Source organism: Ailuropoda melanoleuca, chromosome 18, assembly GCF_002007445.2.
Source record: "Ailuropoda melanoleuca isolate Jingjing chromosome 18, ASM200744v2, whole genome shotgun sequence".
Taxonomy (NCBI): domain Eukaryota; kingdom Metazoa; phylum Chordata; class Mammalia; order Carnivora; family Ursidae; genus Ailuropoda; species Ailuropoda melanoleuca.
In genome coordinates this window covers 12,743,548-12,766,096 of record NC_048235.1, presented here as the reverse complement: position 1 = coordinate 12,766,096, position 22,549 = coordinate 12,743,548, and the positions used below count along the sequence as shown (strand labels likewise).

The 22,549-nt window shown below is 45.8% G+C and overlaps 1 protein-coding gene across 10 annotated transcripts in view; it reads right to left on the bottom strand.

The window, feature by feature from the left end:
- The window catches only part of STOX2 (storkhead box 2), a 228,274-nt gene that overhangs the window by 10,578 nt on the left and 195,147 nt on the right, over window positions 1-22,549 (bottom strand). For 8 of the 10 annotated variants that reach the window (XM_034647690.1, XM_019810442.2, XM_034647683.1 and 5 more), the window contains 2 exons: window positions 9,332-9,484; window positions 159-2,424 (listed from right to left, as the gene is read on the bottom strand). In XM_034647690.1, the coding sequence (XP_034503581.1) occupies window positions 159-2,424; window positions 9,332-9,464 (2,399 nt within the window). In that variant the 5' untranslated portion in view covers window positions 9,465-9,484. Of the gene's footprint in view, window positions 1-154; window positions 2,425-9,331; window positions 9,485-22,549 lie in introns of those variants that run through there. The other 2 variants (XM_034647687.1, XM_034647688.1) reach the window with 2 other exon arrangements.

Below are 22,549 nucleotides of genomic sequence, written 5' to 3'. Positions count from 1 at the left end.
CAACTCACACAACCCTTAACCCGCATTCACAGAATTAAAACTGTGAAGTCAGAAACTTTTCAAGTTATTTGTATAAAGCCCCAGGCCCTGATGGGTGTGTGCGTGCATGTGTGTGTCTGTGTGTGTGTGCACGCGTGCACAGAGATGCCTCTCCCTACCGTGGGGAGTTGAATCCGCTGTCCACAGTGATGCTGCTGCTGTCCATGCTGTCGAGACGTGCTGAATGGGTGGCTCTCTGGTTGCTGCTACTGTCGGTTTCTTTTGGGGCCAGGAGGGTGAGGTTCTTCTCAAATTTCCTCTGTAAGTCTCTTTCCTTCTCCCTCTCAAGGAGCCACTGCATGGTGCCTACGTCATCTCTGTTTTTTTCCTCCTCGGTGTTCTTGTTTGCCCCTTCCTCAGAGTCGTCGTCATCGGACACATTGTAATAGTCAAAAGAGGCTTCCTGGTTCCCCCCCGACTCCTGCTGACGCTGGGAACCAGGCATGGCTGGTGCCACCGAGGTCCCCAGGGACGGCTCCAGTTTCTCACATCGGCCTGGCAGTGTGTCGGCAGGTGTCTTCGGGAGAGATTTGAGGAGGGACAGGCTCGGTTTGTGATAGCTATTTACAGACAAGGTGCTGTGAAGAGGTTTGAACAGTGTGTCTTTGCTGAATATCTCTTTCCTCTTGTCCAGACTGCTGGGCTCAGCACTGTGGTGCTGGGCGAGGCGTCCATTGGCAATGCCTTCTGCCACTGCGCCCGAAGCAGCTGGGCCCCCCCCTGGCCCTTTTGGTGACTCCTCCTTGTGCCCCACTGGCTCTCTGGAAGAATGCGGGGCCTGCCTATCGGACAGAGGCAGCTTTTTCGCCCCCTCCGCCAGCGTCAGAGTGTCACGATCCTCTTTGTTCTTTCCCAGAGGCGATGGTGCCGTGAGCACCGTCTCACTGGAGGTGTTGCACTGGAAATACTCATCTGTAGCTGTTTTTGTTGGACAAGAGTTGAGTTCCCCATAGGATGGCAAGCTCTCAGGTGGTTTGCCTGGCTCCAAAAGGCTACATGCACTAGAAGGTTCCTTGCTGCTACTGACTATTTCTGGAATACACACCTCTTTATAGCTCGTGGACGAAACATGAGCCCTTTGATGACCAATTGTTTGTGCAGGCCTTAAAGTACTGTCGTCAATGTAGGATTGGCTGGGGGTTTGGTCATCTTGGCTACAGCCTTCAGCCAGGTCTTCTGGTGTCCCTAGAGAAGAAGCACCCAGAGGGCCCTTTGAGTTATCCATCGATCTGGATCTCTCCTTGGCTTTGCTGGATCTCTCATTCCTGGACCTTCGGTCCTGGGTATGGCTGTGGCTTCGGTGCACTTTTGAGTGGGAGCTTCCCCTGGAAGGTTCAGGAAAAGGCATCTCAGTTCTCCTTTTGGCCAATTCCCCAGACACATCCCATTCTGGTGTCATGGGGAAATGAGACTCAATCACGTTCGTGTTGCTATGCATGATGAAGTTATCTCCTTTGTGTTCAATGATGAAGCAGCCCTCCCTGGGTGCCCTGGTAAGTGGATCACAAAAGTCATACTCTCTGTCACCTGGGATATCCAGATGAGAACCATCCGAAGGGTCTCCTTTAGACACTCGTGTCTTGCTGTGTGACCGAGATTTTCCGTGGGACTTTCGATGAGTCCTACTCTTTTTACTTCTTCCACTGTGATGGGCAGAGGACCCAGCTTTACTCCTATGCGCTTTTTCTTCTTCAAGTTTCTTCATTAGTGCAGTGTGCCTCATGACATTTTCCACGGTCAAGTCCGGGTTAATACGCCTAATGATTTCCATTTCCACTTCCCTAGGGATAGTAGTTGGTGTGTCTTCATCTCGCAGGGGCCACTCCTCAGGAGGAAACTGGGCAGAGAAATTGGCTAGCTGTTTGGTCTTATCTTTTTTAAAACTTAGCCGGAATAACTTTAGCCCAAATTTTTTTGACTGCTTTTCACTATCTTTAGGTTTTGAGAGAGTTTCTGTCTTATAAGAAAAATTTACAGTACTTTTGCTCTTTTCCGTGGGTGGCACCTGGCAGAGTGAAGGAGGGCAATAGGGGTCCTTGCAGTCCTTGGCGGGTTTCCTCTGCAGAGTGGAAGCGTGCATGCTGTGCATGTCCTCTCTGCAGCAGTGGCAAGAGTCGCAGTGGTTTCTGGGCAATGTTCTTTCCCTGACGCAGCCTGAGGCAGAGGGCGTTATGGTTCCGGGTTGTGGAGAGGTACACTGAGACCTGTCAGGTATCCTCTCATCCAAATGGTACCATTTACTGTTAGTTCTTATGAGAGAAGGAGTAATGAAATAAGTCTGTGGGGTCACGATGAAATAGCCATCCGGAGTCGGGTAGATCTTCCTTTCCCGCACCAGCGTGTTCAATGTGTGCCGCAGAATTTCTTGGCTCGGGGTGGGAACACCTAAAACCAAAGGAACACGGACTCATGAGAATGAAGAGGGAACCTGTTGCTGGTTCCTGACTTTTCAGAATCTGCTCTGGACCGAATGTTTGTACCCCCACCCCCAGTATACCTATGTGCAAATCCTAATCCCCGATGTGACGGTACCAGAAGGTACACTTCGGGAAGTGACTAGGTTTAGATGAGTTCTTGGGGGGGGGGCCCTCATGATGTGCCCTCGTGAGAAGAGGAAGAGACCAGCGCTCCCTCGCTCTGCCATGTGAGGGTATGGCCGTCCTCAAGCCAGCAAGAGGGCCCTCCCCAGACACCAAACCTGAGGGTGCCTAGATCTCAGAGCCGCCAGCCTTTCAGGACCATGAGAAATAAATGTCTGTTGCTTCAATCACCCCGTCTATGGGATTTTGTTACAGCAGCCCAAACTAAGACAAAATCCTATGGATTTTGCCAAGCTTCAGAGTATTATCACGTGGCAAGTCAGCAGGACTCAGAGGGGTTCAGGAACACAGGTGGAAGCCAGGTGCAGTGAGATGGGAACTATTGTCACGAGGCCTTTACTGAACTGAGCCATCAAAGGCAGAGTATTTTTAAAGGAGGGGAAAATGGAAAATGTTTTACATGGTGTAATATATATTTAGAAAAAAGCTTTTCTCAATACAAAAAAACTAGGGAAACTGGGTTGAAATAGCTGTCTTGGCATTCGAAAACAAACAGAACACATACAGAGGCTACCGTATACGCTGGAAGCTACTCTATACACTCATTTCCCAAGACTAAGCATACTTACTAAACCTAAATTGTAAGTTACATAACAGGGCAAGTAGACTTGACCATGGCTCATGATGCACCCCCCAATTCTGAAATCATCACCTTTAGTTTCGAAAGCGACTACAGTGTCGGTAAAGTTCAAATGAGAACGTTCTCCTTCTTGGACTAAGTCAGCAGGATGGAGGTAGTTTTCCTACCTCGTAATCAGAGAGCCCTAATAAATACACCTGTGAAAACTCAGATGCTCTGCGTCCGTCCGGTCACTGAGTCCGAAACTGCCATATCCACTAGAATAGAAATTCCAGAAGAAAATGACAGATACTTCCCAGCACAGTGACCGAGGCTGTTTTCAAAGGGATTTGTGTGCAGGTTTGTGCCTTGTCTTTCTTAAGAGACAGAATTAAGAGTCTAAGTTCTTAAGAGAGTATAAACTCTCCAGGTTACACAGCATTTGCTTTATTCCTTGGGCATTCTCCATCCCTCAGTGCCGGGCACACGGAGCGTCATAGGACTGACTAGTTTGACCTGCACGACAGAATTTGGAAATTGGTCAGGTTGAATCATACTGCAAATATTCAACCGTGTCTGACCCACAAAATGGCAATTTCATGTGACTCAACATAGTTAAAGCAAGGAATGTGGAGACTGGCAGCCTGGAGCCCAGAACCACACTGCTGGACTCAGACTCCAGCTCAGTCACTATTAGCTGGTGGTAGCGGGTGAATTAGGCAACCTCCCCCGCCCATGCCATTCCTCTGTTTAAACCTAATGCCCCAAACCTCAGAATATGACCTTGTTTGGAGACAGGGTCTTTACAGAGATAAACAAGTTAAAATGAGGTCATCAGGGGGGGCTCTCCTCCAACATGACCAGTGTCCTTCTTCAAAGGGGAAATTGGGCAGAAGGACATGCACAGAGAGAATAGTATGAAGAAACACGTAGAAAATGTCCATCCACCAGCCAAGGAGCGCGGTCTGGAACAGTTTCATCCCTTGCAGACCTCAGAAAGAACCAACCAACTGTGCTGATACCTTGATTTTGTAGTTCTAGCCTCCTGAACTGTAAGACAATAAATTTCTGTTGTTTAAGCCCCCTGTACTTTGTCAGGGCTGTGCTAGAAACTAATACAGCTGGTATCGCCTTAGGCAACTTGACTGACCCCTCTGAGCCTCTGTTCACGGTCATCAGGATGTGGACAGTAACAGCAGGTACCCCCGTAGGGTAGTTGTGAGTTTAAACGAGCTTCATGTATGTAGAGCAGCGCCCGACATACAGTGGGGCCTCTATAGACAGTAGCTATTAATCGCCTCAACTCTGGGACAGGACCCACGGAAACCAGATTACCTTCAGAGAACATCGTGTAGCAACCTGGAACAGAAGGGTAAACTAAGTTTAGGCTCCCGCAATCCTTCCCAAACTACAATAGGCGGATATGAAAGCCTAAGTAATGGCCTCGGAGAGCGTCTGTGAATGTGAGCTGACCTGCCCATCCATCCGTGTTCCCATCGTCAGAAGGCATCCTTTGTGACCAAGGTGGGAGAGGCAACATTGCTTATGAATCATGTATTGTTTAGTATAATTACGTAATTTTTGTGCTGCATGGTTTCCCTTTAGTCTAGGGCTCTACTCTTGAGAGATGTACGCTGGTTTTTATGCAAATGGCTTCCAGGCTGGTATAATGACAATTTTTTAAAATTTTATGATAGTTTCTGCACAAAATGAACTCCATGTGAAACAGTGATACAACCCAAGCCATATATGTGAAATTCCTAAGTGCCGTCGTAAAACAAAACATGCTGCACCGAAAAGAAGCAAAGAGCTTCTATGCCCTACTCATGACCAGGGCCTTCAGCTGAACAAGTTCGGGGGCACCACTCCCACAGACTACAGCTCCCAAGATGAGACACTGTGCCCCCTGCAGCCTCCCGAATGATGCCCACTGGGGTTGTGCGGCACAGCCACACGGGTGTCAAACCCAGACCGAAAACGAACTATATCAGACATGGTAGCATGCTTGCAATCGCGACTGTAACAGACACAAGTTCTTCCAAAAAACCGGTAAGGCTCATTCATAAGCATTCATGACTGACGCATTTACTCTGCTGCTGGAATAAAGGAAAGCTGAGGTGTAATTCCGAAAAACAGCCAGTACCATAAACAGAATCTGCTGACTGTAGGCCTTCCAAGTGCTGATCACAGAAAACTTAGGAACCTTTACAGAATCGTGACCACAGGGTCATCATGTCTGCTTACCATTAAGAGTTAAGTGCTCAGATTATTCCCAAAGGAAGGAATAAGAACGAGTTTCCAAAGAGAATTTACATCTGAAGTTTTCATGCCTTGGATTTTCAAGTCTGTCAGTCCAATAGTATTTAATTTGAAAAAAACAGGCTAGAAACATTCCCTGTCCGATCCACTTTCCACACTTCTACCTGTGGGTTTTCAAAGCTTTCACTGCGAGTCACTGATACTTGGGATGATTATTTTATTTCGAAGCCCTCGTCTAAGGACTGGTATTTTCAGTTATCTATGAAATCCAGACTTGCACGAGAAACCTGCAAGGCTCACCTGGGAAAGGGATGGCTGTGATGGGTATTTTCAGTGTTTGCACATTCCACCACTTCCAGATTCTAGTCCCAAAATTCACCACGAATTTGGATTTTGAGGGCTTAAAGAACAAAGATAAGCTTTATATCCAAATAGGGCTGAAAGCTGACTTCTCTCCTTTTCCACAAGCAGAAACATCTTCTCAAAGCAAAAACAGATATCTGAAAACACTGCATGTCAACAAGGTGCTACTTAGACTTATAGTCTCTTTAATTCTGCAAATCCGACAACTGCTGGAACGGAGAGCACATGCACACGTTTTACAGGTTAAGCATTTTGGACGGAAATTTTCAGTGGCCTTCTCTGGATTATTTCTTCTTGTGTTTTGAAGGACACTGGCTGAGGGAGAATTTTGCAAGAACTGACGTAAGGGGATGAGTTGGGAGATAAAACATGGGGTATATAATTTAACATTCTCTAGCAAATTCGAAAGCCAACTTCAGCCCCATTAGCAGCTCTTTCTCTGAGGGTCAGCTTTCCTCCCAGGAAGATCCGACTGTAACAATTCAACGAGTACTGGTCTGATTTAAATGAACATTCTGGATGGATGGATAATGAGTTCTTACTTAGCTGTGAAGCAAGTATTTCATTCTTTTTATACCTTAAAAAAAATTCTTGTTAATGGAAACTGGTGGACAAAAGTTGTTTTCAAAAATTCAACCAATACAGAAAGGTGATAAAAGGGTTCACATTTCAGTATGTCAGACGTTTTTACTAGAAAGCTTTTCACTAAACAACTTTCTTTAGAATATGGATGTCCAAAACAGTAATAGAGGCAACGTCTAGACTATTCTTTTTATTTATAACAGAGACATTAGATATGAGAGTTCAAATATTTTAATAACATTCGGTTAGACTTCACAACTTTGTTTTCAAATAGGAAGCTATAAAAAAGTAAATAAGAAAACAAAAGAAGCCCCACAACTATGATATTTAAATCCCACCAGAGTTTTAGCACTGTTGTTGAATATACATTTTGGAATAGAATTCGAATTGTTTTGTTCTGAAGTACCTTAAATGCCAGCAAAAGAAAGGAAGGAAATCAAAGGAAGGAAAGAAAAGAAAGGAGGAAGAGAGATAAGAAAGAAGGAAGACAGGCAGGAAACAACCTCATTTAATGAAATACTAGTTTAAAATATGGAACTATTGCTGAAAAAAAAGCTTTACTACCATGCCCTCAACCAGTGGCTGGCAAACTTTTTCTGTAAAGAGCCAGAAAGTAATTATTTTACTTTGTGAGCCATACGATCTCCCAGCTGCAGCTACTCAGTTCTGTAACTGCAGCATAAGCAGCCAAAGACAATACATAAACAGAGAGGCAAGGCTGTGTTCCAATAAAACTTTATTTACAAGTACAAGAGGTGGGCCACACTTAGCCTGCAGCCATAGTTTGCCAACCGCTGCCCTAGACTCAGGTTTATGCAGTGCCCCTGCCATCTGGGGTTGACCAATTAGCGTCACAAAGATGAAAAAGGTTAAGGTAGCTCCTCTCAGTCCATCTGACAGTAAGGCCTTGAGATCTAAGTTCACTTACCATAAAAGCTAGCAGAGCAGTTGTTGTTTTAAGTACAGGTGATCTACAGATTTCTCTGCAAAGTATTCCAACCTAGTGATACTGTTATCAGCTGCTTGACAATTTACTATTTTATTTTGCTATTTTTCACAATTTACTATTACATACTGGCCCTGTGTTCTTTCCACTCTCTATTTTACAGCCCAGTAATGGGAGAGATGTAACCAATTTTGGAAAAACTATGTGATCTCTCAGGAAGCTACATAAAAATAGAGGGATTTTAAAAGCTGCTGGGGTATTTGATGTCAGAAGTGGCTAACCAGGTATAAGGTTGCAAGAAGAGTCTTTCTTCACACGGGCATTACATCTGTGAACGGCATCTGTCTCCTTAGATCACTGTCACCTGCAACTCTGCTTATCCTAGCTACTGAAAGGAAAAAGGCTTCCCTGGAAGTTAACAAAGAAAGACCATCAGTGAAGAATACTCAGAGATAATGTTAGAAAATTTAAGGCAATTTATAAGTTGCAAAGCTGGGTCCGTGTTAGAGTTTTTAAACAGTATACATAATTTCAAAACATGTTAATTAGAAAATTGAAGGAGGAAAAATCATCAGGAGAGAAATATAAAGTTCCTTTGGGGCAAAAGGAAAAGTGGGGAGACTCAATATGGTAGATGAATGTTTAGTTTAGAAGTGGTCCTTCCGCCCTCCCCCATGGGTGGGGTGCATTTTCCTACACTTTGACCTTGAGTTCAGCCAGGTTTGCTTTGGCCAATGAAACGTTAGTGGGTATGGCGTGACCAAAGGGCTGAAGAGCCCTTGGACAACGGGGCCAGTACTCTTGTGTCTCTGTCATCCCAGAGAGCAGAACAGACCTCTGCTTGTCTCCTTTTCCAAAAATGATTGGGGACAGGTGGAGCAGAGCCAGCTGGGCAGGTCCGGTCTGGATCAGCTGACTCCTGGAGAACCCACAGATACGTGAGCTAAATAAATGTTCACTGTTGTACGCCATGATGTTCTGTGATTGTTACCCAGCATTTTGGTAGCAAAAGCTAGCAGCTACAGCCTATAGTTTCTATTACCAAGGTCTCTTCTAGGTTGAATGAAACCTGTGTCAAGGGTTCATTTTTAACGTAAGCACAGGTGGAGTCCAAGCCAAGCTGGACAACTGGTGGCCCAGTAATGTGTTTTGTTTGACTTGTATGTCACTGGCACACATGTGTTAAAATGTACACACACACACACACACACACACAAACACACACACAACTGCCAATAGTGAAGTCTGCAGATTTCATATAAAATGGAATGTCCAGATTCTCGTGAAAAAGTAGGAGGTTTGCAACTCGGGCAGGGTTCTACGTTGGGGGGGGGTCACTACACTGGAGCTGAGTAGTGGGCTGCCTCTCCCGAGATAGGGCTCATCACCGTTCCTACCGTCTTCTGGGGCTGGGGGCACCCAATGCCATTCACGCAACAGCTGGCCTACTGTCTTCTTTCAATAATATTTAAGAGAAAAGGAAACATTTTATTTTTTTCTTTCCAAATGGGATCTTAACTGATTTATCAAATATCATATTATTAAAACTCATCAAGCCATGACACAAGCACGCAAGATCTGTTTATTTTTGACATTACTGTCTCTTTAATGTAATCTCTTGAGACTAAAATTTTCTGACCTGCCCCAATGAATCATGATGTTCACGTACTTAAAGAAGGTTACGGTGAGCTTGAACAGAACCTTGGTAGTTTTTGCCAGAATTCTTCATGGACTCTGATTTAATGTCTTCCTCTTGGTGCCAACTAAAAAAAGTCCTGAAGTATTACCCGGAGACGGCAAATTATTTTTGAAGTAACAGAGATGCCTTGGCTTTTAATTACAGAACTAAGAAAAGTTTCTGGTCCGTTTTGGCAAAGAATTTTTTTTTTCTATTACATTTAAATAGGAGGAATGGTCCTTGTAACATCCTCGAGCAATGGAACACACACCTATCTGGAAAGTGCTACATTCTTTTCCCGTTACCTGGGAAACATGTGGTCAGGTGCTCCATCAGCGCCTCTTGGGTGACAGGTTTTCTGGCGGAGTTCATTGCCGAGATGGCCAAGCAAAGGATTTCCCCCAGTGGGATAAACTGAGATTGACTGATGGGAGACATGCTGATTGGTGACACATCACCTGCAGAAAGACAATTTTCAAGTAAGCAGTTCATTCAAAGACCTGGCCTTTCGTCACACACACACACACACACCTGATTGGTGACACATCACCTGCAGAAAGACAATTTTCAAGTAAGCAGTTCATTCAAAGACCTGGCCTTTCATCACACACACACACACACACACACACACACACACACACACACACACACGTGCCCCTTCCATGACTCTTCCCTGTTCCCTGTATTAGGAATGGGATCAACTCTGAAGGCAGAAGTGTGTTACAGCCATGGCCACGGTCAACGCCACGTGAGAGGAAAGACATCCCCAGAACAGTGGACGCTCCAACTGCCTCGACCAATAGACCCTGCCTTGCAAACCTGAGACCTCACCGAAACAGACTCAGTACTGAAAGGCGTACAACACGGCACCGAAAAATGATCTCTGATTTTACTGACTTGGGGCTGGTTTATGTCATAACTGCCATTCCCATCTCCACAAATGCACTTGGGGAAACGTGAATATTCATTCATTCCGATGTTGAGTGCTTTCTGTGTCAGGCTGCTGGGGGCTTGGGACTTCCTCCGGAGAGGCAAACATCTCTGCTCTCAAGGAGCTTCTGTTGAAGTGGAGGGGACAGAGAAGTAGACCAGAGCTCACGGTTCACCAGGAAAGGCGGAACTACAGACAGCTAGGGCAGAGAGGGCAGGGTGGGGGTGCAGCAGCACGGGGGTGAGGGCGGGGCTTAGAAGCAGGAAGTGGGAGGCTCCCCTGCCCCATGTGCAGCCTGAGTCCAGGGCTGAAGCAGGAGTGTGCCTGGTGGCTGGGGGTGGGGGTGGGACCTGTAAGCAGACGTTTTCTGGGGAGTAGCAGAGAAGGGGCACAGGTGTGCAGAGACATCCGTGAGGATTCAGCTGAGTGCCCAGGGCCTTCATCCTATGAGGGACGGTGAGCCACCGAAGGCATTTCAGGAATGACAAAGTCAGATGGGAATTTCAGCAACAGGAGGGACTGGAGGGAGCAGCAGAGAGCAGCTCGCCATCCACAAGGGGCTGGGCTCTTCTAGAGTGTCAGCATGCAGCGTGTGTCCTTTCTGTGATCTTCACATCACGGTGTGGTGGTTAGCCGGTTATGTTCCAAGGATTCTTAGAATTCCCTAGAGAAAGACTTCTGGGCTGGGGGTCGGGGGGCAGCAGAGGGAGAGGCTGGAAGAGCAGGAAGTCTGACCCTGACACCTGGATGCCACCTGTTTCATACACGGCTCCGCAAGGTTTCACTTGAGAAAAGGCCCTATAGAAAGAGGGTCAAGTTTCCAGCAGAGCAAATATCTGTGAGCGTCGGAGCTTACTTCCCACACGTATCTATGTAGTCTCTCCTTTTTTGTTTCCCAAGCATGACTTCCCTGTCATAGAAAACTGGCCAGATCCCAGACTCGGGTCCACCTGGGCCCGAGCAGCGCCCTCCTGGGATGGTGTCAGGGAGCTCTGGGGTGGCCCAGCCTCCTCTCTGTCGCGGCACGTAGAGCTGTGCCCAGCCACCATCCCTGGTTTGCTGGGAGCCCAGAGGCCTTGGAGAAAGAACCTGAATGTGCTTTGATGGACTAGATGGGAAAAGGTTTGATGGATGAAATCAGGCCAATGGGGCCTGAGAATGAAAACCACCAGGGGAGGGTGAAGTCTAACAGGCGCGTGGACGAAGCAGCAAGACCCCAGCGTCAAAGTTGGAGCCCCACACCTCCCACCAAACCAGCTCAGTTCAGTGCATCCCGCCCTCCTGCTTCACTCAGGACTCCATTCTCTGCAAGATGGTGGTGAGAAGAGCAATTGTCCCAGTGGTCAGAGGGAGGGGGCAGGACCCAAACCCAGAACAAGAGAAGAATAGCAAAAGACAGGAACTGACCTCACTGAGAACCCACGAACTTTGAGGGGCTCTGGGTTAAATATCATAAAGAGAAGCCTCTTGCAAACATTTGGTGGGGTAGCAGTGGATAGACATGAGAACACGGAATTTTGGCTGTCACTGGGGATATGACGGGTAAAGCTCAATTCATATTGGTGACTCAAAAATGACAGAATTATGAGGGGTGGGACCATCTCAGCGGGCAAGTATGCTACTGCCTAGAACACTGTATATTTTTTTAAACCTATTGCGTCCTCAATTAAAACAAAATCTAATGCTAAAGCCTCCTGTGTGACAGATGAACCAGGGGTGGCTGCGAGGTGCAGTGGAGGTGGGAGTTTGGAGCTATCCCTGTTCAGCTCTCTCCTCCCCCACCGTGGGCCCCGTAGCTCAGCCACAGCCACCGGAAAGATCTTTTCTGGAACTCCTTCTCTGTCCTTCTGCCTTCGGCAGAAAGGACGAGACACTGAGGCTAGCTTCTGGATGAGTGGCCAAGTTAGCCACGTGGACCTCAGAGTCACTTGGGATGATTTTAAAAATGAGATGAAAAGGCAGCTGGGGTCAGCGGGCCACAGGGGGGTCAAAGCAGATTCCAGCACCTCTGGACCCATGTACCATTTGGAAGTTGAACACCTTCTGAGATTTGCCTACCACGATTAAGGAAGGACTTCAAGGATACGTAACTACTAAACGTGATTCTTTTTTAAACGCAGGTCTACTTTCTGATTTCGTATAGGTTCCGGGAAACGTGCACTCTCTGTGGAAAAGCAAGGATCGTTATAGCAAAATTAAGCACTGCAGTTTAGGCCATGCTGGTCCTTATGCTTTTAGCGGAAATGATGTGTTGGGTTGAACTGCCATCTTCTAAGTTAATTTCTTTACATTCATCGCTGCCAACTATGAGAGCCAGCATGCTTCGAGTGTGTCTGTCTGAATTACATTTGTTTTGGAAAAGCTCAGTTTCGCTCTAATAATGAACATGTGCAATAACTTTTAACTCAGGATCTAGAACGGAATGGAATTTGGATGCTCTAAGTGACTCTTTCGTCCTCTCATTTTTATACTGTACTAAGATAAATTATTTCCCACTCCCCTCCAGTCCCCAACCCCATGGGCAATCCTCGTCTACACTCTGCCCGGCAGCTCCCTGGACAGGCTCCTCCGCTCCAACTCCAGTGTTACCCCTTCCCCGAAGCACCGCCCTCTACCCCGGCGCACTGGACCGGCTTGATGACTGTCAGCTGTCCCTTCTCCAAGAGCAGCCAGGTCTTAGCAAAGCAGAAAACTCGCCACCTCCCTTCCTAAAGTCCTACGGTGACAGCTGCCTGTTACCAGAAAGAGAGCGCGAGCAGAATGCTCCCCCAGGCCTGCAGCAGCCCACAGGGCCTCGGTCTGGGCCTGTCCAGCCACCTCTGGGACCATGACCCTCCTGCTCCCCACCCCTCCCCCTCCCACACTCACAGCTTCCTCTGTTCTTCGAACACGACAGGCTTTTTCTCAACTCAGGGCCTCTGCATTTGCGGAGCTCCTGGGAGGCCCCTTGCACAGACCTTGGCTGGAGTGGCTTCTCCTTTGGGTCTCAGTTTAAACGGGGCCTCCTCAGGGAGCCTTGTCCTGACCACCTGACCCAATGCTGTTCCTGCGTTACCGCAGACACTCTCTCAAGTTACCTGAGTGTGATAAGTGATGTATAAAAAATACGTATCTGGTCTTTATCCCCATTCCCTGCACAGAGCTCCTAAAACCTGTGGGATTTCCTAAGTGAGGAGAAAGAGAAGGTGTCTTGTGTTATGTTCATAAGGTGACTTTTGGACCTGAAGCGAAGGATGGGGGGCGGGGGGCCAGGAGAACTCACCCTGTGATTACAGGGCTGGAACTTGCAGTCCTACTCCCCAACCTCTGGGAAGGGGAGAGGGGCTGGACAGGTTCAATCAGTCGCCAGTGGCCAGTGATTTAATTGATTCTGTTTCTGTGATGAAGCCTCCATAAAAACCCAAAGGATGGGGTTCAAAGAGCTTCCAGGCTGGTGAACACATGGGTATTTGGAGAAGAGTAGTGCACGCTGAGCACGGAAGCTCTGAGCCCCTTCCCTGTACTTCAGCCCACGCAGCTCTTCCTGAGCCGTTCCTGAGCAGTATCCTTGGATAATAAACTGGCACTTTAATCAGTAAAACGTTTCTCTGAATTCTATGAGCTGCTCTAGCAAGTTACTTGAGTCTGAGGAAGGGGTCATGGAAACCTCTGATTTACAGCCAGTCCATTCGGAAGCACAGGTGACAACTTGGGCTTTCCATTGGCTTGGAAGGGGGGCAGTCTTACAGGAGTGAGCCGACTTGTAGCTACTTGGCAGCTAACAAATTTTTTTCTGAGCCGCTGTAATTCATATTCTTCTAAAAAGAAAGGGTGAAGAGTTTTATATCAGCTTTATTTTCTCAGAAACTTCCATGTAAGTATAGTCCTCATGGAACATTTGTCAAATCCCAAATAATTCAGATAAAACCTGTGGGATCTGATGATCTCTCCGGGTAGACAGTATCAGGAATCAGCCAAATTGTAGGCTGGGGCTAGAAAATTGCCTGGTGGTGTGGAAACACCCGCCCCCCCGACTTGGTACCAGAATCTAAGCAAGCTACTATCTTCACTCTCTGAATGTGTGTGTGTGTGTGTGTGTGTGTGTGTGTGTACTGGTTTACTGTCTGTCTCACCCACCTGACTATAAGCTCTGCAAAAGAAGAAGACATTAATTCTCTGTTCTGACTATATTCCCAGTGCCTAGAATCATGCAGAGGTTACACGAGACACCCAGTAGATGTTTGTTGAATGGAAGAGTGAAAGAAAAAAAAGAAAAAAGAAAAGAAAAGAAAGGAAGAAAAAGAAAGAAAGAATATCCATTTATAACATTTTAATCCTAGGAATTTCCCAGAGTACTTAAAGGATTATGACTTCCTTCACATATTTTGCTAAATAATTGCAAAACAAAATAACAAGAGACCAAATACACTCAACCAGGCAATTTCTAAGACTCCTTCTCTTGGTTTCATCAATATCAGTGCACCGAAACACAGCAGTTACCACAGAAAAATAATTATATATTGAGTGATGATAAGGACATGCATTTACAACCTACATTTAAGGAATCGTAGCTATCTCTTAATACAACACATTATTCAAGCTCACCATGATTTTCTATGGATCTTTTATATAAGACCTGCTTCAGGAGCCAGCTAGTCACTCTTAAAATACTAGAAAATACTAGAAAATCTGGGATGCCTCAGTCAGTTAAGTGTCTAACTCTTGATTTCAGCTCAGGTCATGATCTCAGGGTTGTGAGCTCCAGCCCTGTGTCGGGCTCCATGCTCAGCATGGAGTCTGCTTGAGATTCTCTCTCTCCCTCTGCCCTTCCCCCCACTTGAGCACTCTCTCTCTCTGTCTCTCTCAAAATAAATAAATAAAATCTTTAAAAAAATACCAGAAAATTCTTCCAACAACTGGACCACACTTAACGGTCGAAGAAGAAAACAAGGGAATGTAAATGCTGCTCAAGTATTATTGGTCACCGTAATCTACAGAAACTACTCGATTGTGTATAAACTATGAATTGTTACTTGTCTATAATTTATGGGATGGGTTTTTCTATTGTCAGAATGAGTTCTGAACACATTCATAAAGACAACTCATAGCTACTTTGCAGGCTAACACATTTTTTTCTAGACCGCCACAACTCTGTCCTGTGGTTCTAAAAATAAGGGGTAAGTAGGTTTTATTTCAGCTTTATTTTCTTATAAACATCCATTTTTAAATACAGTCCTCAGGGAGCACGTGTCAAATCCAAAATAATTCAGACAAAACCAAGCACAGTGCCCTGGACAGAGTAAGCATTCCATAAATTTCTGGTGAGTCAATTTACAATCTGAGAAGACATGCCAATATTCCAGTTGTGAGCACACCTGTTTGACTTTAAGAGCATGTAACATCAAAGTCAAAATGCCTCAGTGAGCATTTGGACGTTGCTTTTCTTTGAGGTACCACCGGTCAGCCGAGCAGCATGAGGGCAGAGGAGAGCGCCAGGTGCCGCGCGGGGCGGGGCGGGGCGGGGCGGGGCGTGGGGAGTCCGGCAGAGGTGGGAGAGCGCGCATGCGCATGCAGGCTGGAAGCCGGAAGCCGGCAGCCTGGGGCACCTGGGCACACCTGGGCACAACTGGAACATGCTGGGGGTGGGATGATGAGAACAAGAGCCAGCTAGAGGCTTAGATCTAACTCTCGATGCTGATGGGGAACCTTTGAGTGTGTTTGTCCGGAGGAATGACGTGACACGTCGGTGTTAGAAAATCACTCTTGGACAACTGTGGGAAACCACCCCCCCCCCGCAACGATGACAATTGCCCAGGCAGTGGACAAGGAGGGTCTGGGACGACGGGCAGCGATCATGCACACACCGACTTTCTCTCTCCTGTACCGTCTGCCGCGAGTTATTTCCACCTCAGAAATATCTTCATCACGAACATACATTTTTACTATTGAAAACCGCCCCCCTCCCTTCCAACTTTTGGCCAGTTCCTTTGTTGGAATTATTTCAAAAAAATTCTCCCTCACGTAATTCATCCTTTCAAGAAATCCATTTGAGAGCCTGTTATATATTCAATACCTTTAGGCACTCACGTTGCAAAATGGGTCCTATCTTGGTTCTATTTGTGTGCCCCAAAAAAAAAAAAAAAAAAAGTACTGTAATAAAGCTCTGTTCTTTATAAATGCCATTTTTCCCAGTCATTAATTTGGGTTCTCTGTAGTCTCCAACCTCTGCATCCGAGGCAGGGCGACACAGCTCCTGAGAAGACATGACTTTCACAACAATTCACAACCATCTCTTCCCAGACGATACCTGCAGCTTTCCAAAAGCTACCTAGCTAGAAAAGCAAACATAAATCTATTTCCTTCCACCTTCATGCAACTCTATAAGAAAAAGACAGCCAAATTTTTTCCAGGAGAACCAAATCATCATAAACTACACCCTGGAAAGTACTCCGAAGCCCATCTTCTATCCTAGCCTTCTTTAAATAATCCATTTTTTTTCCAACCACCAGCATTATGTTTAAATTTCCTGTTTTCCTTTTTATTTGTAAATACTATTTTCTGCCGTGAATGCCAATTTAATCTGTACTCTGGATTAAAGAGTGACCTGTGACCCTAAGGAAGGTCATCAATCAAAGCAACCTATTCACCAACGCAGTCCTGAAACTGCACTAACTTATAATCGGGAAATTCCCAACACATAAAGGCATTCAGGAGATATTTTGGTAAGTGGCCAGTCTCTCATAACAAAATACAATTACCACTCTGCGTCTGTTTCCTCATCTATAAAATGAGGGTTTGGAAATGATGTCAAAGATTCCTTCAGGCTCTCCATGATTCTATAATTCTTTATCAACGCAGCAGAATTCTGGCATAAAAGCATAATACAGTACTCATGTGTAGGTCTATTTCCAGCTTGCTGGAGAAACTATTTTAATACTCAATCCAATCTGAAAAAAGTAGGCTTTCATTTCAAAAAGAATAGCAATATATATTGGCCATTCATCTCTCCCCTTGTAATAAAGGCCTCATCATTTGCTCTTTTTTTTTTTTTAAGATTTTATTTATTTATTCGACAGAGATAGAGACAGCCAGCGAGAGAGGGAACACAAGCAGGGGGAGTGGGAGAGGAAGAAGCAGGCTCCTAGCGGAGGAGCCTGATGTGGGGCTCGATCCCATAACGCCGGGATCACGCCCTGAGTTGAAGGCCGACGCTTAACCGCTGTGCCACCCAGGCGCCCCTGCTCTTTCTAATTCAAAGTCTTGCTCAGCTTTGCTCCTCGGGACTAAAGTGTGCCTGTTTTTGTTCTCGGTGTTGCCAAAATTAACACTAAAGTTAAAATTATAGATGCCAATAAAATTACCACATGCAGTAGATACTGTGACTCATAAAAATGGTCAAACACACCTATAAAATGTAGAGTGGGCAAAGCAGCAATGCAACTGTATTCCTTTCAATAAACTGTACACAGGACTCCTGACATGCCAAGTTTTATCTGAAACACCCTTGAGCCTGGGGAAGTCATAAGCTCTCTGAGGTTAAGTGAACAATGTCTCTGAGGCAGAGCTGAGACAGACCCTGGGTTTTACAACACAGTTCAGTTTATTAACCCCAATTTTATGTATACACGGTGTTTGGCTCTTTTAACAGGTGGTCTACTACAATACTTTTAAGAAGCTGCCCTGGAAGAACACATACCCCCCCCCCAGACCCTCTCCAGCTGACAGCAACCCCCTCGCAGGGGGCAGAGCGTACGGCTCCCGTTCACTCACACGCTGAGACATTTTGAACAGCTTTCCCTTGAAACCAAATTACTATCCTTGACGTTCACACGTTTGTATTTGAAATCTAAAAGGAAAGTGGCATTGAGAAAGGCCCCTTTACCAGTTTACCGTATGTTTGGTTTAAATGCCACTGATTTCAGAAATTAAAGGCTGAGCCTTCACTGCAATCGTTGATGGCAGTAAAGATGACATTTTTTTTAAGAAAAGGAATTTTAGAACATTTAGAAATTCTACAACAGCTTTTGCAAAGTTACCTGGTGCTTTATTTCAATACGTGATAGATCTCTTAAAGAAGGTCCAATTCCTAAGCTATCATTTGAATAAATTGTTTTAATTCAAAAGAGAAATGTAAATGAGGGGCTCCCATTAGTAATACCAAAGTCAGTGGTGGCCGCCACCTATGACTTCACTAAGAAAATACACATGAGAGTAAACAGAAGCAATCATGGTGGCACACGGCACACACGCATGAGCGTACGCACACAGATGGGCTGAGGTCCACCCTATCCCCTGAACCTTCCTGCTTCGCAGCCTAATGCGTAGACGCACAGCTACTAGGCATACTGACAAATCCGTCAGTTCGCTGGTCTGTAGGAGAAACCCGCTACCTTCCCCACTCTACAAGCTTTCATTAGTCATACTAGCTATCGCTCTTGTTCCTGAGATTTGACTATTGATAAAAAACCGTTGAGGATAAGCGGAGATGAATGAGCCCCAAAGGGTAGAGAATGAGGTAGAGCAGGGTGACCAAAGGACAGTGACGGCTGAGAACCCCTCCTAGGGGCCGCTGTCGCCATTACCAGGGATGACCACCGACACCTGTCTAATCATAAGCAGCTAATGCTGCTGGACCATTTTGCTCTTGCAATAGATTCGTAGCTGAAAAGTTAGGATGGAAATATGAGCCATCAGGCCAATCATATGCTTCAGTAATTCAAACCTTTGCTCAGGCTCCACATTACCACCCAAGAGCGGTGTATGTTAGGCACTGCGGAATAAATCCCAGCAGGCGCTCTTCACAAGCAGGCACGCACATGTTCGTTGAATACCTAGGCACTGCACATACAGACAAGGCAAGGTAAGCCCCGGCTAACTGCCAGACGTTTCCATCACCGGCTGCCCCTTTGCTCTCTAGACGCTCACCCAGAGCTAAGGTACAACCGTGTACCACCAGGAAAAAAACCGTGATGACATGCCAGTCCTAGCTGGCAGCAACGGATAAGACCTCTCGGATGTCCCGCAATCCTGTGAGGCCCCCGGCCAGCAGGAGTCCTGTGGAACAGAGCGTCCTCCTCCTCTCGCTGGAAGCGTGTCATGCAAGACAGAACCAACATGCCTCTTTCAAGCTAGCGCGTACCTCTCTTCCATCACCATCCTCTACCAGAACCCAGCCTAACACCAGAGCCATAGGAGACGCTCCATTTCCACTGATGACGTTTCTCGATGACAATTTAATATGTCCGTCTGACATCTCCAGGGTCATTCGCTTCCCCTGTTTACAAGTCAGAATCGCCACAGCTGTTCTTGGCCTCTGTCCTCCCTGCTTCACCCGTGCAGGTATGGCAAGCACAGCGTGACTGATTTCTCTACAACGCAATTACACCGGAACAAGAAGGCCTAATTAGATACAGTTCAAATATATATACAAATGCTGACAGTTCCCAAATCGCAGCAAAATTATACCGAATGACTGCTACCAACTCCCCAACAGCTGAGCACTCCAGCACCCCTGTCAACGGCCGCGGGGCTACTGTGGAAGAACATGTAAGAGTCTGCTGGGATGGAGGCATGCAGAGGCCAGGGACACCCACAGAGAACACTCCCAACTCCCTGTGCCAGCAAGGAACTTTTCTCTCCAAAGTCCCGCATCTCAAGACAGGGGTCGAGGCCCCGGACTCTGCAGCCCACACTAGGTTCAGAGCCTAGGTCTGCTCCTCGTTACGTGTAGGATTTGGAGCAAATTATTTAATCGGGGGGCGGGGAGGGTCGCCATTTCTTCTTCAGTAAAGGGCGCAAAGTGATGTTCACTTTATAGAGCTGAGGGGATTCAAGAGATAGGGATGTTGAATGCTTACGCTGTCCCTGGGACCAAAAAATATCCGACAAATAGAAATAGTATTACAATTACCTTCTCTGAGCCTATTGGAATTTATTCATTTTACTCTTTCGTGGTGTTTGAATTTCTACCAATAGGAAAATCATTTGGACCTAAAAAGAAACCTTTTTTTTTTTTTAAACAACACTGAGACATCTGCAAGAAGGCCAAGAGGGCAACAGTCTTTGTTACACTGATATGAATTAGTTTAATCAGACCTCTCACCTCTCGATTTTTAATGTGAGCACGAGCACTGAGCGAATGGAAAAGTCTGACTGGGAAGCAGAAAAGTTAAGATACAGCGTTTGGCATGTATTACCGGGCTGGGGGAGAATGGTCTGAAAGCAAACTAGAAGCATGCATTACCCAGGGACCCCGCAGAGGAGAGCACCAGAAGACAGGAAATTGGATGCAGATAGTTACAAGGACACCAAGTTTGGCTGGGCCAATCTGTTACCCAAGAAAGGAAACTCGACACTTGAGTTTGAGCACCCTTAGTGCTAAAGACCAGGGACACCAGGAGTGACATAAATTTTGATAGAACCATGACAGTCACCTCTCGTAAGGAGCACGTCTTGTGGGATTCAAGAAAGTCACTTTCACAACCATATTCAGTGTTTAGCATACTCTTACCAACAGACGGTTTGTCCGATAATATTCTTCCTAATCGAGTAAAGCATAATCAATGTCCACACGTAAGGGCCTCATCTTCACATTTGTTCTGAACAGTAGCAACCCTTTATAAGCTGCACGTCTGTAATCCTAACTCAAGGGAAGACCAATCATCGTTTCCAGAGTCTGAACTCCCGACGTCTACCCTACATTAATCTACCCTGAGAAGACTCTTAACATGAACAAAACAGATCATTCTCACCCTCTGTGACAAATGGATGCTTTTTAAACTGCCTCCCTTCCTAATCAACTACTTCCTGAGTGTTTCCATGTGAGAGAACTACTAGGAGATATGAACTCCGGAAAAAGGCATAAATCTTGATCCTTGCCTTCAATGAGCTTATGATTTAGGTGGGGAAACATGATACAAATATGTGAAAATACAAGCAATTCTAACATATTCAAATTACCGTTTACAACATCCTTAGAAGAGATACAAAAAAATACAAGAATGACTACCAATTAAGTCCTATGATAGGAATTTATTAATACATAATTATACCCATCTCTCCATAGAGAGAAATAGTAATTCCCCAACAGCATTAAGAAATGACTTCCTGTTGAGTAATCAGGGAAAGCTTTACGGGAGAGGGAGACTTTGAATAGGGTCTTTAAGGATGAATGGAATTGTTGGGTGTGGGGACCTTATATAATTACTGTACATTCTCAACGTACTATGATGTCACCAAGCATGTGACTGACTCTCCACGTTGCTCTGAAGATGCAGAGCGCTATCACAGAGAAGAGACATCCTTGACAGCAAAGACAGGAAGCAGCTTTCTTCCCGTCCGCAAAAGGGTGAGCTACGGGGATGGATATGAAAGCAAAGAGAAGAGAGATATTCAAGAAGCCGATACAATGTATAGTTTGCATTTTAAAATGTTCTAATTATTATTACAAATGACATAAGGGATTTGGTACTCTCAGAAATATCTTTAATGACAAAGAGTTGCTTAACCTGTAAATTTGATGAGATGGTAAAACCATCTCTCGGATTTGCCAAGTTTCATTCTGGAAACACAGCATGTAATGGAATTTGGAGGACCTCATTTTGCCATCTCTCTACGGAAAAAGAGAAAGCCCTTGTGTGAAAAGCCCATGGATGTTGTAAGAAAACAGCTATGTAATAATTTGAATCCTAAAGCAGACTCGGAAGGAATACGCTTGCTTGGTTTACAGCCACCTCATCTGACGTTAGGTTGGAAACACTCCCTGAGCGTGTAAATCGGGCGCCCTTGGATTTTAGTGCACTGCGTGTAGGTTAATGGGCCAAACAGCACGCCAAATTTCAGGGACTATATTAATTGAGAAGAAAAGATGTCAGACAGTATTTACCGAACGCCTCCATCAAGGACAGTGGAAGAGATCCTACGGCTGATGGAAATCTGGAGCAGTTTAATCATTCCCTGTTTGCAGATCCCACAGCTGTCTGACTTTTCAGTTGGGACGTGACTTAGGATGAATCGTGCATCTGGGGGGCAGCCTACGGGAGGCGCTTCTGCTATCTCGATGGAGGCCGCACGGGGTTATAACAGCAAGCCCACCTTTCAGAGGACAGCACACCCTCATCAGAGCGGGTGTAGACATTTTACCGTATTGCTTCGCACACAACAACTCTTGAAAGAAAAGCAGGGGAAACCTACCTGACCCTTTCTGGACTAGCTCCAGCCCCCAGGCAGCTTTGACACTAAAGCCTGGTGCGTGCAAGGGGCTTTGCATCCAGGCACAAGAAGGAGCCAGTAACAGAAACGGACGTCCTAGATTCTGGAATAAGAAGAAAGAGTAAGCCTTCGAGCCGTAATAGCCTCAATGAGCATTTCAGATGGGCTACTGAGGGCACGTGGAACACAACAGGAATCTGGTACTTTACCTTCGTAGATCTACTTTTAAAAAATGAGTTACAGAACTCTCAGCTCTTCTTATAATTCAGTTCTCAAGATACTGGTTCAAGTTTGGTTCAAAAGCTGACAAAAAGCACCTTAAAGAAGGCTCTGTGAATGTACTTTGCTGGTTAACGATTTTAGGAGAAAAAAAATCCTCTTTACCATTCTTTCATCCTATTTG